The sequence below is a fragment of the Harpia harpyja genome, chromosome 11, assembly GCF_026419915.1.
Source record: "Harpia harpyja isolate bHarHar1 chromosome 11, bHarHar1 primary haplotype, whole genome shotgun sequence".
NCBI lineage: Eukaryota > Metazoa > Chordata > Aves > Accipitriformes > Accipitridae > Harpia > Harpia harpyja.
Window position 1 is genome coordinate 1364561 of NC_068950.1, and position 14946 is coordinate 1379506.

Consider the following 14946-nt stretch of genomic DNA (forward strand, 5'->3'; position numbering starts at 1 on the left):
GTGGGGCTGAGCGGGGCTGGTGCGCCAGCACGGCTGAGGATGCTGAGGATGGATGCGGGGTTGCCATGACAACTGCATCCCCATCCCCGCCGCCCCCGGCCCGCGGAGGAGGGGGCTGCAGCGCTCTGTCCCCGCACGCTTGGCACAGGGAGGGGTCCTGGGGGGGGGTCTGGAGCCTCCTCGGTGCTGGGCGGGGGGGGTCCCATGGCCCTGTAACCCGGCTGTGGGGCTGAGCCCCCACCCTGCGTGGTCAGCCCGAGCCTGGCAGGACCAGGGAAACGAAACCCACCCCTGGACCCCCCCCAGCCACCCCCAAAACCTCCCGTTCCCCCAAATCTCTCCACCCCCCAACCCTCCCCGTTCCCAGGACCTTGCCAGGCCCTTTCCTCCGGTGGCGGGACCACGGCAGCATCTTGGGGAGGGGGCTCCGCCAGTGCTGCCGGGGGGGGGGATTCGCTCCCTGGGAGGCCGGTTGTGACCTCCAGTGTCGAGGCTGGGGGGGGGCCGGGGCTGTTCCCAATGCCACCGCTGTCACCGTCCCACCGGGCCCCTCTGAGCCCCCAGCTCCCCAGGACGAGGTTTTTTGCCGGCGTGGTGAAGGGTCCCGGTCGGCGTCGGGCTGCGCGAGCCGAGGGGGCCCGTGGCCGTGGGGAGGGGGTGGCAGCACCTCTCCCGGGGGGGCACCGGGGTCTTCTTCGGCCTCGCCGCCCCGTTGGAAGCCGCGGGGTCACAGAGGTGCCCGCGAGAGCGGTGGGGGCACCGGCCTGATCCCCACGGACCCCTCCGTCCCCGGCACCGGGGCTGTGACGGTAGCACCGGGGCTGTTTCGGTGGCACCGGGGCTCTTTCGGTGGCACCGGCCGGTTCAGCCCGGCAGATCCGCAGCCGAACCGTCCCCGGGGGACGGACACCTCTCGATGGGACACGCGGGAGCGTAACCGAAGCTTCGGGGTGACGCACCGGCCCCCACCGTCCACGGCTCCGCCACCGGCGGGTGGTGGCACAACACCGTGTGGGGCCGGGTCCCCATTTCGGGGAGTGTGTGGGGGGGATGTTTGTGGATGATTCCCGGGGGGCAAAGTCCCGACCCCCCCCCCCCCCACCCGCTGGGCAGCCCCCGCTGCCCGTGTCCCGCTCCCCGCACTCGCAGCTGCGCCGCGGCCGCCCCGGTGTCAGCCGGAGCCGGGGCATGAGCTCAGCGGGGTGCGAGGCACCGGGTGGCACCGGCGGCGCCGGTTGCACCGGGGGCCGGCCCCGGGGGGGGGGGGGGGGGGGCGGTTGTAGCTGTCGGGGGGTCGGACACGGCGTGGGGGGGGGAGTGCAGGGTGGGAGCGGTTGCACCGTTAGCAGCCCCGGGGGGTGGCAGCCTCGGGAATGCTGGAAGCCCCGCGGCCGAGGTGCCGGTGCGGGCGGCTCTGGGCCCGCCCCGCATCGCGTCCGTCGTCCCCCCCCCCCCCCCGGTGTGTATGTGTATGGGGGGGGGGGGGGGCGGCGGCCGCTTTAAAAATGCAAATCACCCCCCTCCCCGCGCTCGGCGCGGCGGCGGTCCGGCCAATGAAAAGCGGTAACCGCTGGCTGCGGTAACCGCTGCCGGGCGCGGTGACCAATAGCGAAGCGGCGCGGCAGGAGAGGGCGTGGCCACCACCACCACCTCCCCCGGCGCGGTCCCGGCCCGGAGCGCGCGGCCCGGAGCGGGCGCGGGGCGGCGGCGGAGCGGGAGCGGCCCCCGCAGGTGAGTGCGGTCCCACCGGGATCGGGACCCGATCCCACCCGCTGGGGGGGGGGGGGGGGAGCAGGCAGCGAGCAGGGACCGACCCCCGCGTACCCGGGGTAGGGTGCAGCCCCCCCGGCCCCGCCGTGCAGCTCCCGCGCGGTGCGTGGGTGCAGCCCCCCCCCACCCCCCCCCCCCCCGAACCTCCGCTGCAGCATCCTCACCTCCCCGGGGCTGGGGTGCAGCCCCGCGTTCCCCCCCCCCTTCGCCTCGGCCAGACCCCCCCCACCCCCGCTGTGCATGGCTCCCCGCTGCAGCGCACCCCGCCCCGGGCACCCCCCGGTGCCCCCTCCTCAATAAAAGCCCCCACCCTCCCATCGCCGTGCACGAGTGCAGCCCCCCCCTCCCCAAAACGCCGCTCCCGGTGCTGCGGGCAGCCCCCCCCCCCCCCCCGCGAACTCCCCCCCCCCCCCCAGCTGCAGGTGCAGGGCTCGGCGCTTTCCCTCCTTTATTTTTTTTTTTTTTTTTGCGGGGGGGGGGAACATCGGCACCCCTGTGCACGCCCCGACCCCCCCGCGGTGCCTCTCCCGCTGCCCGGGGGGGTGCGGGGGTGCACAGCTTCACCCCCCTCCCTCACTGAGCATCCCCCGGCCCGGGCAGGTGCAGCCGTTCCCCGAGCCCAGTGGGATCCAGCCCCCCCCCGGAGCCCCCCCGCAGCCCTCGGGGGGCCACCCGCACCCCACACCGGTGAAGGTCACCGCTGCGGGTGGCCAGGACTGCCCGGCTGGGGGGCGCGGGGGGGTCCTGGGGTGGCCCTGCAGCAGCCCAGTGGGATGCTGTGCCCCCCCCCCCCCGCCACCATCACCCCCCCCCCCATGCCCCCCATCCCGCTCGGGGACTCGGTGGCCGCTGCCACCTCCGGGGACTTTGGCCGGCGGCGATGGGGCGGCGGGTTCACGGTGTCTGCGGCCGCTCGTGACCGGTGGCGGGTCGGGGTCCGGCCAGGCCCTGAACCCCCCCCCAATGTCCGCCCCCCCCCCCCCCCCCCCCGTTCCTCAGTCCCCGCTTCCCCTCCAGCCTGCCAGGGGGAAGCTGGGGAGGCCGCGCTGAGCCCGCCCCGCTCGTGACACAGGTGGCTCAGCCTGTGCAGAGGGACTGTCGGATCCAGGGGGGGGCCGGGAGCGGGGTTTGGGGGGGCTGCGGCGTGCTCTAACCCCTTTCTCTCTCTCCCCCAGGCCCCCAGCACGCCGAGGATGATAGGGGGGGCCCCGCGAGCCCCCCAGCAGCCCAGGGTGAGTGGGGCCCCCCCCTCCCGTCACGCCAACCCCCAGCCATGCACAATTTTTTGGTTTCCTGTTTTTCTCCAGCGCGTGATGGGGAGCGAGGCCTGGGGTGGCAGGGGGGCACAGCCTTGGGGGGCACAGCCTGGGGGGGGGGGCACAGGCTGGGGGTCCCACCTGCCGAGTGCTGGAGGGGGGCTGCTCCGGTGGGTGACCCCTGCAACGGCTGGGTGCGTTTGGGGCTCAGGCAGGGTGGGGTGGGGGGGGCAGACACCTTGGTCTTCGTTTTTGGGGGCAAAGGGCTCCCCTGGGTGGGGAGGGGGCCGGTGTATTGGGGGGGGGGTGCTTTTGGGGGGCTGGGGGCCGCCGGCACAGCCGGGCGCAGGAGCAGCAGCCGCCGCCGCGCAGCAACCGCTCATTTATTATTTAGCTGCGTATCTGGTGTCGGGCCCAAGCGCCGCCCCGGCGGCCCCCCCTGGACCCTCGGCCCCCCCCCCGGGGTGCATGTACACCGTGAGGAGGGGGCCACGGCGGCGGCGGCGGCAGGCACGGGGGGAGCCCGCGGTTTCCATGGCCACGGGGCTGCGCTTTGCTGGCAAAACTGATAAATACCAGTGCAGGGTGCAGGCGTGGTGTGTGTGTGGGGGGTGTCTGCCGAGCACCCCCCCACACCCACCCACCCCAGTAAGGGCCAGGTGTGTCCCCAGGGCGCCGGGAGCTGAGCTGTGGGTCCCCGCGTCGCCATCCCCCCCCCCACTCCAAGATGTCCTACTTCACCGAGCACTTCTGGGTAAGCCTGGACCCCCACCCATGGGTGCCCCCCACCCGCCGGGGCTCGCTGCAGAGTGGGCCCCCCACCCTTGGGGGGGAGGTTCGTTGCCGTCGGTAATTTTGCAAGGCCTGATGCCTCCGTTAACGCTGCAAATTAATTGCTGAGGCAGAGGAGGGGGGGAAGCGATGGGTGCGGGTACCCATGGGTCCCACGGCCGCGGTGCCGTCCTTGTCCCCCCCCCTCCACGGGGATCCCCGTCCCGGCACCGCGGGGGGAAGTCGGCAGCGCCGCGGGGGCCTGAAGCGTGTCCGGTGCTTCCTGGTTCGTCTCTGCCGGGGTCTGGCAGCTGCCTGCACCTTCCCCTTCCCTCTGCCTCAGTTTCCCCCCGGTTGGGGTCACCGGCACCCCCAGCCTGGCCCAGTGCTGGGGTCACGCTGCTGGGGGGGGGGAAGCCACCCCCATGTGCTACGGGGGAGCGGGCAGCACCCAAAATAGCACCCGGCGTCAGGGCTCAGCCCACCCCTTCCTGCTCTGCTCACCCCCCCCGGCGGGTTCTGGCCGGCACTGCCCTGGCAGGGGTAGGGGGGGTCCACGGACCCCCCCATGCATGGGGGGTCCGGGCCACCGTGCGTCGTTTGGGGTGTTTTCGCCCCAAATGGTGCTTCGTGCCGTGGCCGGCTGCTGTTCCCGGTGGTGGCACCGGCCCCAGGGGGGGCGTCTGGGTGGGGGTCCCTGGGTGCCCACGCCACGGGGTGCTGGGTGGGTTTTGGGAGCTGAGGGTGGTCCCCTGCCAGGGCGAGAAGAACCACGGCTTCGACGTGCTCTACCACAACATGAAGCACGGGCAGATCTCCACCAAGGAGCTGGCCGACTTCGTCCGCGAGAGGTACTGGGGAGGAGGGGGGGGGGGGGGGGGCGACCAGGGGGGTCCCCGGCATCGCCGGACTCCGTCCCCAGCGCCCCCTCCCCGCTGTCCCCAGGGCTGCCATCGAGGAGAACTACGCCAAAGCCATGGTGAAGCTCTCTAAGATGGCCACCAACGGGACCCAGCTGGGGTAAGCGGGGGTCCGGGGGGGTCCGGAGCACCCTGAGCTGGGGGCACGGGGGGGGACGGGACGACTCTGCTCATCCCTGCCCGTGTGCCCCCGGCCAGGACCTTCGCGCCGCTCTGGGAGGTTTTCCGCATCTCCTCGGACAAGCTGGCCCTGTGCCACCTGGAGCTGATGAAGAAGCTGCACGACCTCATCAAGGAGATCTCGCGCTACGGCGAGGAGCAAGGCCGGGTGCACAAGAAGGTACCGCGTCCCACCCCGTCCTCCCCCGCCGTACCCCAACACCCCCCCCCCCCTCCCTGCCCACCCTCCTCTGTGTCCATCCCCCCCCCACCCCTACCCAGTCCAAGGAGGAGGTGTCGGGGACGCTGGAGGCCGTCCAGCTGCTGCACGGGGTGGCCCAGCTGTTGCCCAAGTCCAAGGAGAGCTACCACAGCAAGTGCCAGGAGTACGAGCGGCTCCGCAAGGAGGGCACCAGCCAGAAAGAGATCGACAAGGTGAGACCCCGACACGTCCGTCCCCGTCCCACCACCCCGGCGATGGTCCCTGTCCCCCCCGCCTCTTCGACCGGCTCACGCCGACCTCTTGGTCCCGCAGGCAGAGCTGAAGTCCAAGAAGGCAGGCGAGGCTCTGCGGCGGGCGGTGGAGAAGTACAACGCTGCCCGGGCTGATTTCGAGCAGAGGATGCTGGATTCGGCCATGGTGGGCAGCGCCGGGGTGCGGGCAGGAACGGGGCTTGTACAGGCGCTGCTCGGGCTCCCGGTGCCGGCGGCGCGGTGCAGTGGCGGCACGGGGCGGGCTGGTCCTTGGGGACATGCCACCCTTCCTAAGCCCCCTTCCCTGTCCGCACGCTGACCCCTGGGGACATGCCACCCTTCCTAAGCCCCCCCCCTTTATCGTCCCCCCCTGCCCCCAGCGCTTCCAGGAGGTGGAAGAAGCCCACCTACGCCACATGAAGGGTCTCATCGGCTCCTACTCGCACTCCGTGGAAGACACCCACGTCCAGATCGGGCAGGTGAGTCCCCAGGGGGGTGAACAATGATGGGGACAACCCCGAGCCATCCATCCCCACCTCCACCTTTATTCTGAGTGTGATGTCCCCCCCACTTTTTTACCAGGTGCATGAGGAATTCAAGCAAAACGTGGAAAACATCGGCACCGAGATGCTGCTACGGAGGTTTGCCGAGAGCAAGGGCACAGGGCGAGAGCGGCCAGGTGAGGTTGTAGGCAGCATCCCGGTGGGCTCCCCCCATTTGCACGAGGGCGATGCTCCCCCTCCTCGCACGAGGGCTTTGCCCTCGTGCGAGGAGGGGGAGCATCGCCCTCGTGCAAGGACGGAGCCACGACGCTGGGCTGATCCCGCTCTCCGTGGCAGGAGCTTTGGATTTTGACGAGTACCGGCTGGCCCCAGCGCAGGAAGGCAAGTACGTCTGCATCCAGCAGCCCCACGCCGGGGATTTAGGGGGTGTGGGGGGGGCTGCTCACCGCTCTGTGCCCCCCCCCGCCCTCCCCAGGACCCAAGAGGAGCCGTAGTAAAGCTTTCCGTATCCCTGGGTTGAGCCGTAAGGAGAGGGATCGTGATGCTGTGTAAGATCCCCCTCTCCGCGTCCCTGCATCCTCGCATCCCTGGATCCCACATCCCTTCCCCGCTTCGGGATCTAACGCTGCCCCTGTCGTTCCCCAGGGAATCCCCAGATGCCGAGGTGGTGAGTATCCCAGTGCCAGCCCTGGGGTTGGTTTTTTTCCATACTGGGAGGACTGGGGAGCGAGCGCCTCTCCGAGCATCTCCCCGCAGGGCTGCCCGGAGGTGGATGAGGACGGGTTCACCGTGCGCCCCGACGTCACCCGCAGTATCCTTGTACTGGAATGGGGGGGGGGGGGGGGTGATTTTTGGGGTGTCCGAGGTGGGGTCCGAGCATGGGGTGTTGCCTTGACGGGGGCTCAGCCGAGGCGGAGAACCACGTCTGTTCCTCCAGCGACTCCGACTACGATGAGGATGAGCCCCGCAAATTTTACGTCCACATCAAGCCGGTGCAGCCCCGGGAGGCGGCCGGCAGCGCTGAGGCCACCATGGAGCAGCTCAAGGCCACCGTGGGAAACCTCATCCTGCCCCCCAGCATTGGGGTGAGCCTCGGGGAGGGGGGGGACACACGATGGGGGGTGCGGGGTCCCCAGGGACCGTGCCAGAGCCAACTGACCCCCTGTCCCCGTTCCCTTGCAGGGCACCGTCAAGCGACAGTCGTCCCGTAAGTGCCACCCTGGGGGCTCAGCGTGGCTGCGGCTGGGGGGGGTCCCTGGGCTCTGTGTCCCCTAACGCTGCCCGTCCCTGACTCTCCGCAGGGCACGTGGCATCTCTGACCCCGGCTCCGAGCGACGCAGACCCCGAGGGGACGCTGGCGGCGGGTGAGACTGTGCTGGGGGGTCCCGGGGATGGGGGGTCCCGGGGATGCGGGGTCCCGGGGATGCGGGGGACAGTGGCTCTGCAACCCCCAGCGTGTCCCTTCTCCCCGCAGGTGACAGTGCAGGGAGGGGGTGCCCGGCGGCGCAGGCGAACAGGTACAGGGCAGGGAGGGAGCGGGGTGCTGTGGGGTCGTGCACCCCATGCTGCCACCTCTGAGCCCCCCTCCCCGGGGGGGTCCCGGGTGGGCACTGAGCCACCCACCCTCTCTGTCCCCGGCACAGCGGCCCCAGGAAAGCCCCTCCGGACACGGTGCCCCCCGCCGCTCTCTTCGGGCCCCCGCTGGAGTCGGCTTTCGAAGCGGAGGATTTCCCGGGTGAGGATTTGGGCGGTTGGGGAGGATGGAGTGGGCGGGGGGGACCCCGGCATCCAGGGTGCTGTGGCCCCCCGCCCTCATAGCACTGACAGGGGGGTCTCCCCGCAGCCCCCCGTGCCTACGTCCTCACCTCCTCCTCCTCCCCCTTCTCCTCCTCCTCCCCGGAGAACGTGGAGGACTCGGGTTTGGACTCACCCTCGCACCCTGCGCCCGGACCCTCCCCGGACTCGAGACCCTGGACCCCGCAGCCGGGGACGCCGCAGAGCCCCCTCCCCAAGCGGAACGGCCCGCCGGACCCCCCGCCGCAGCCGCCGCCACCGCCCGTCACCCGGGACCCCGGTGCCTGGGTGCCACGGCCCCGCAGCCCCGCCGGCCGCCTCCCCGAGCCCCCCAGCTTCGCCGTCTTCAGCGGCCCCGGGGCCGAGGGGCTCTGGGAGAACGTGGGGTCAGCGCCCCGGGGACGCAGCCGCTGCCCCAGCGGCCCGGCGACCCGCGAAGCCCCCTCGCCTGACCCTTTTGGGGAGCCCCCGCCATGGGTCAGACCCCGCAGCCCCAGCGGGGACCATCCCTCTCTGCCCTGTCCTTCCTCCAACTCGGCCTCCTCCTCCTCCTCTTCCCCGGCCCCCCCCAGCGGGGGGGAGTCCTCCAGCCCCTCTCCATGGACCTGCCAAGGGTCTGGGACGAGGCTGACGGAGGGCGGCATGCCGGCGGCTCCCCTGCCGCAGCCTGAGCCGGGTGAGTGGCAGGGATGAAGGAGCTGCCCCCCCTTACCCTTAACTCTGCCCCCCCCCTAGCTGGGTGCAGGGTCTCACCCAGCCCCGGCTCAGCTGAGAACAAGGCTGAGACCTGCCGAACTCATGGCACTGGTGAGACCCTGTTGGAGCCCCGCCACGGTGGGTCTCTCCTCACCCTGCATTTGTGCCCCCCCCCCCCCAGATGCTCTCCCTGCCCGGCCCAGTGCGACCCCCCGAGAGGTCCCGCTCGTGGCCCCCCCCCGCCGTTCCCGCACGAAGAGGCCGGCGGCCGGCCCGGCTGCAGGCAGCAACACCGACCTGGTGCGTGGCTGCAGAGGCAGTGGGGGGGAGCGGGGCTGGGCTGCGAGACCCCCATGGTGGGGGCTGGACCCAGGACCCCCCCCCCAACACCGTCTTGCCTTGCAGTCGCGCTCGCTGAGCCCCTCGCCCTCCTGGAGCTGCGGCCCCTCGCACTCGGCGCCTGCCAGCCTGGGCGAGCGGGGCTTCTTCGCCGTCTCCCAGCCGGCGCTCGGTGGGTCCTGGGGGGCTGGGGAGGGGGTCGTGGGGTGGGGGTCCCATCCAGGCTCTGACCCCGTCTGTCTCCCCAGGGCTGTCGCGGGGTCCCAGCCCCGTGGTGCTGGGCTCGCAGGACGCGCTCCCCGTGGCCACCGCCTTCACCGAATACGTCCACGCGTACTTCAAAGGGCGCGATGCCGACAGGTACGGGGGTCCCGGGGGGGGGAGTGTCGGGGGATTCCCCCTCTCCCCCAGTCGCCGCGTCCTGCCTGGGGCATCCGCTGACCCCCCCCGGCCTGTCCCCGGCAGCTGCCTGGTGAAGGTGACGGGGGAGCTCACCATGTCCTTCCCCGCCGGCATCGTCCGCGTCTTCAGCGGGAGCATGGCCCCCCCCCGTGCTCAGCTTCCGCCTGCTCAACGCCGGTGCCATCGAGCAGTTCCTGCCCAACGCCGAGCTGCTCTTCAGGTGCGGGGACGCGGTGGTACCGCGGCGGGCACCGGCTGCATGGGGATGCTTGGGCAGGCTGGCAGCCGGGGGATGTGGTGGTGGGGAGCTGGTGTTGGGGCGCAGGGGGTGCCTGGGGGATGCAGGGACCTTGGGAGGTGGTGGATGCGGTGATGGGGAGCTGGTATTGGGGTGCAGGGGGTGCCTGGGGGATGCAGGGACCTTGGGAGGTGGTGGATGCGGTGATGGGGAGCTGGTATTGGGGTACAGGGGCTGCCAGGGGCACCCAGGCATCTGGGAAGCAGTGGATGCAGTGACAGGGAGCTGTGTATCGGGGTACATGGGGTACCTGGTTTCCTGGGATGCTTGGACATCCTCGGGAGCCTGGGTAGATGCAGCGATGGGGAGCTGGGTACCGGGGTACGAGGCGTTCCTGAGGTTCTCAGGGGGTCTGGACATCCTTGGGAGCCGGTGGGTGCAGCGACGGGGAGCTGGGCATCGGGGTGCCGGGTTTCCCAGGGTGCCCAGGCACCGCTGCTGCTCTGACCCCGTCCCCGCAGCGACCCATCCCAGAGCGACCCCAGCACCAAGGATTTCTGGCTGAACATGGCAGCGCTGACCGGGCACCTGCAGAAACAAGCGGAGCAGAGTCCGGCTGCCTCCTACTACAATGTGGCTCTGCTCAAGTACCAGGTGAGCCCTGGGGAGGAGGTGGGGAGAGCTGGGACCCCCGGGTCCCCTCACCCAGCTCCTGGGGGGTAGGAGGGTCTCGGTGCCCCCCTGAACCATCCCCAAACCCACCCCCACCCCCCTCACCAGTTTTCACGGCTGGGCCCCGGCTCGGCACCTCTGCGGCTGTGCGTGCGCTGGGACTGCTCGCCGGGCACCACGAGGGTCAACGTGGAGTACGGCTACAACGCCGGCGCGCTGGCCCTGCCCGTGCCCCTCGCCAACGTCCACGTCTTGCTGCCCGTGGATGAGCCCGTCGCCAACCTGCGGCTGCAGCCCGCGGCCAGCTGGTAAGGATGGGGGGGTGGTGGTGGTGGGGGGGAAAACACAAGACCAGGGGTCCCAAACCACCCCCCCACCCCGGGGTGGGAGAGGAGGACCCTGAGTTGGGAAACGGAACGGGGGTGCTGATGGAGTGAGGAAGGCAGGGAGGTGGGAAGAGGGGGGAGATGGGGTAGAGCGGGGTGGGCTTTAGGGGTCTGGGGGCTTGGGGACATGCCCGTGTCCCGGCAGGAACCTGGAGGAGAAGAGGCTGCTCTGGAGGCTGCTGGACATCCCCGGTGCCCCGGGGCAGGGAGGTGAGGCTGCGCCTGCCCTGCTCGGAGGGTACGGGGCAGGGGAGCAGGGTCCGGGCTTGGCCCCCACAGAACAACCCCACCCCCCCAAAAAAAAACCACTGTGCTGTTCCCCCCCAGGCTGCGGCCGGCTCTCGGCTAGCTGGGAGCCCCTCTGTGGACCCAGCAAGCCCAGCCCCGTGGCTGCCCAGTTCAGCAGCGAGGGCAGCACGCTGTCGGGCGTCGAGGTGGAGCTGGCGAGCGCCGGGTACCGCATGTCGCTGGTCAAGAAAAGGTTTGCTACAGGTACGGCTGGCGGGGCCCGGGGGTGCAGGGTCCCCTCCCCACAGCCCTGGGGGGGTTGCAGGGTCCTCTCCCCATCCCCTGTGGCCCCAGGGTGCACAGGGTCCCTTCCTTGGGGCGCATGGGGTCCTTTCCTTTCTCTCCAGGGTGCATGGGTTCCTTTCCCTGGGGTGCATGAGTTCCCTTTCCCGAGGTGGACAGGGTCCCTTCCCTGCTCCTTGGGGTGCATGGGGTACCTTCTCCAGGGTGCACAGGGTCCCTTCCCTGCTCCCCATGGCCCTGGGGTGTATGGGGTCCCCTCCCTGCCACCCCAAGCTCCATACCCCCCTCACGGGGTGATGCCCAGCCCGGGGAGGGTGCGGGTAACCCAGTTCAGGGCCGGCATCGAGCCCTGGCCACTCGGTGATGACCTTCCTCATGCCAGGCATGTGCTCTCCATCCTCGCAGCCCCTCCTCACCGCCTTTCCTCCGCAGGGATCTACCTGGCAGGGTCCTGAGCCGTCTCCCACCGGACCCTCCGAGCCCCCCGGGCTTTCCCTTTGGTTGTGTGAACTTGAAACACTGGATGGAGGCCGGTTGCGGAGGGGGTGCCGCTGGGTGGGAGCCCCCCTCCTCCTCCTTCTCCTTTCCCTCCGGCTCCCCGCTCCATGGCTGTCACCGCGTCGTCTCCTGCTGCCCGGCGGTCGGTCCCCTCCGTCCTCCCCTGTGCTGTGAAGGGAGCAGGAGCTGCTCTTTTATTAAACACTTTATTTTCTAATAACCCCCCCGCCGGCTCCCGCCTGCCTCCTGCCGTGACGTCCATCCCCGGGGCCTCCGGGCCTCTCCTTGGAAACGGGGCTCAGCCGATGTGCCGCGGCTCCCCGGGGGCTCTGGTGCTGCGGGGCTGGGGGAAACCGAGGCAGGGAGCCGGCAGCGCTTTGCCGAGCCCTTTCCTTGCGCCCGTGGGTGCTGCTGCCCCACCTGCGGCAGGTGGACGGGCAAAGGGGTGGGCGGACAGACGGACGGGTGGCGTCACAGAACCTGGCAGGGGGACAATCCCTGCGGGACGTACCTGTGCCGCTGGGGCTGCCGCGCTCCCGGCTCCGGGAGAGGCACGGTGCGAGGATGGCCCCGAGCTGGCTCTGCAACAAGGTACCGGGGCGGGCGGGGGGGGTCCAGGGGGGGGCTCACAGCTCTTTGGGGTGCAGCAGGGTCCATGCCGGCACTCCTGGGCACTGGGACGGTGCCACCGCCTTGGGTAAGGGCTGGACGGATCTGTCCCTGTTCCGCTGGGCTCTGCGCGGTGCCGGTGGGCGAGCGGCAGCCGGGGTCTTGCCAGGGTCCCCGTGTGCTGCCCGGGGGAACCCCTATCCCGGTGCTTCGTCTCTGAGGGCGAGGGCTGCTCGCAGCAAATCCGGGTGGGCTCCTTGCACCGGGGACCACCCTGCCACCTCCTCCCTACGCCTTGAGCCAGCAGGAACTCCTTGGGTATCCCTTGTGCACCCTTGCTGGCCATCCCCAGGTTTCGGGGCTGCACCCTGTGTTTGCTCTCCCAAAGGGGAACAGCCTGGAACCGGTGGTTTATTGCACTCTTTGGGTCTGCTGCACGTTTCCCATCGCAGCTGGAGGAGTCAGATGCTGCGCTGCACCCAAGGGTGCCCTGCCCAGCCTGGGACCTCCCTGCGGTTGCCTGTGGCACGGTGCGACCGTCTGGTGCGGGGAGATCGCCCCGCTCCCCTCTGCGTGCCGGGAGCTCCGTGGTCCAGCTCCGCAGGGAAGGATGCCGTGCCCCAGCTTGGGGCATCTCTCCGGGTGTGGGTGCCCCGGGGGCTGCAGGGATGACCGGTGCTGAATCCCGCTCCCCATCTCTTGCAGAGCACATCCCCGCGGTGCTACAGGCTGGAGCTGTGGGGTCTGGTCGCCGTGGGGCTCCTGGGGCTCGGCTACCTGCTCTACCATGCTGACCAGCTGTGGCCCAGCATGGTCCCTGAGCGCAGCACCCTCCCCAGCCCCCGGGCAGCCCCCAGGCTCCCCCCGACCCGGGCTCTGCCCACCCCTGCCCCGTGTGTGGCCAATGCCTCGGTCCACAACATCTCCGGCTTCGCCAAGCTGCCCGGCCACGTGCAGGACTTCATGCGTAGGTACCCGGCGCTGCCGGTCCTTCCCGGCGCTGCTCAGCATCCCCGGCAAGTGCGGGGGGCCCGAGGGGTCCCCCAACATCTTCCTCCTCTTGGCCATTAAGTCATCACCGGTGAACTACGAGCGGCGGGAGGTGATCCGCAAGACCTGGGGGCAGGAGAAGACCTTTGAAGGAGCCTTCATCCGCCGAGTCTTCCTTGTGGGGGTGGCCCCCAGCGCCCGGGATGCCAAGAAACTCAACTGGCTGCTGCGGCTGGAGCAGCGGGAGCACGGGGACGTGCTGCAGTGGGACTTCAGGGACACCTTCTTCAACCTGACGCTGAAGCAGGTGCTTTTCCACGCCTGGCTGGAGGAGCACTGCCCCGGCGTCCGCTTCATCTTCAACGGGGACGACGACGTCTTCGTCAACACGGACAACGTCGTCCGCTTCGCGATGGGCGTCCAGGAGCAGCACCTCATGGTGGGGCAGCTCTTCGTCAACAACAGCCCCGTCCGGCTCCAGCGCAGCAAGTACTTCGTGCCCACGCAGCTCCTGGCCTCCGACCGCTACCCCACCCTACTGCGGCGGCGGCGGGGATGCTCATGTCGGGCTTCACCGCCCGTGTGATTTCCCGGGAGTCACGGGACGTCGAGCTCTTCCCCATCGACGACGTCTACCTGGGCATGTGCTTGGAGAAGGCAGGGCTGCTGCCCGCTTCCCACGCTGGCATCCGGACCGTGGGGCGTGGGGGTGCTGGCCAACACTGACCCCTTCGATCCCTGCTACTACCGGGAGCTGCTGCTGGTGCACCGCTTCACGCCCTACGAGATGGCGGTGATGTGGCAGGCCATCCACGAGCCCCAGCTGCTCTGCGGCAAGAGGGTGAGCATCTTCTAGGGCGGCCGAGGAGGACTGAGAGCCAGGATGAAATGCTGGTGCAACCTGAGGGCTGCGGCTTTCCCCAGATCCCTGGTAGCTGCTGCTCCGGAGGGGACCCCGGAGTCAACCCCCCTCTCCAGCGTTGTCCCACCGGGAGGGCAGAGAATTGTCCGCAAAGCTGAGCCCTGGCTCCCACCCTGGGGACTGCTACATGCCACCACGCACCCATCCTGCCCTTGGCCGCTTTCTGCCTGGTTTTACCCCAAATCTGCCCTCCCGTGGCCAGGAGACCCCTGAGGCACTGGAGGGGAGAATAAATGAACCCGTGTTGTTAATGAGGACATGGGGGTCTGGAGCCTTCCTGGAGGACGGGGGTGCAGGGACGACGAGGCTGGTGTGAGGGGGATCATGGGCTTAGGGGGGGAACCCCTGACCCCACTGGGGTGGGTGTTTACCCCCAGTGAGGGCCCTGCCCCAGGGGGTCCCTCTGCAGAGCCCCCAAAATCTCTGGACTGTCCCCAGTCCCATGAGCAGGCTGGGGGGGACAAGCTGCGAGGTGGGTGATGACCCTCAGTGGAGACGGCCCTGGCCCCAGTGGGATGCTCAGTCCTGGGAGCAGACGGTGCTGTGCTGTGCCGTGCCGCAGGCACATGCCAGGCTCAGGGCCATGGGAGGAGGATTTAAGCAGTGGGCAAGGAGCAAAGCCCAGCAGGATGGTGCTGTGGCCACAGCTGCCACCTGCCCAAGCCTTGGGGTGCTGTGCCGCGGGTGCCATGCGGTGCTGGGAGCCGTTGTGGCAAAGCCAGTTTAGGGGCTGTACGGGCATGTGAGGTCATCCACATCCTCGTGGCCTCGTGTGGGGGTACCCACTGGAGCCACCCCCCGCCCCAGGGAAAGCCTGCGGTGAGTACCGAGCCTGGGACCCCCTTGCCGGGATGTCCCGTGGGCACCCTCACCCCTCCCCGCTCTCTCCCAGCCAACGTCCCCCAGCAGCTCCACAGTGACCAGACCCCCGTGTGTCCCCTCTCCCCCCCCCATGTCCCCTCTCCCTGTGCATCCCCTCTTGTCGCACCCCAGCTGGCAAATTTACCAAACTTTAC

General features: G+C 70.2%; 2 protein-coding genes across 2 annotated transcripts; both read left to right on the top strand.

The window, feature by feature from the left end:
* The first annotated feature begins 2853 nt into the window (after positions 1-2853).
* Positions 2854-11629, top strand: FCHO1 (FCH and mu domain containing endocytic adaptor 1). Its single transcript, XM_052801993.1, is given in 29 exon segments — positions 2854-3002; positions 3698-3780; positions 4557-4648; positions 4743-4817; positions 4916-5057; positions 5159-5311; positions 5412-5516; positions 5731-5829; positions 5933-6029; positions 6190-6234; positions 6329-6401; positions 6499-6520; positions 6610-6664; positions 6760-6938; positions 7036-7060; positions 7155-7217; positions 7328-7370; positions 7497-7588; positions 7697-8323; positions 8525-8643; positions 8749-8854; positions 8931-9042; positions 9148-9226; positions 9228-9304; positions 9844-9976; positions 10103-10302; positions 10526-10590; positions 10708-10872; positions 11344-11629. Coding segments are annotated over 28 exon segments (3093 nt in total). The 5' UTR covers positions 2854-3002; positions 3698-3753; the 3' UTR covers positions 11367-11629.
* A 404-nt stretch (positions 11630-12033) lies between these two features.
* On the top strand, positions 12034-13926 carry B3GNT3 (UDP-GlcNAc:betaGal beta-1,3-N-acetylglucosaminyltransferase 3). Its single transcript, XM_052801994.1, is given in 5 exon segments — positions 12034-12987; positions 12989-13537; positions 13539-13559; positions 13561-13707; positions 13709-13926. Coding segments are annotated over 5 exon segments (1032 nt in total). The 5' UTR covers positions 12034-12828; the 3' UTR covers positions 13865-13926.
* The last annotated feature ends 1020 nt before the right edge of the window (positions 13927-14946 follow it).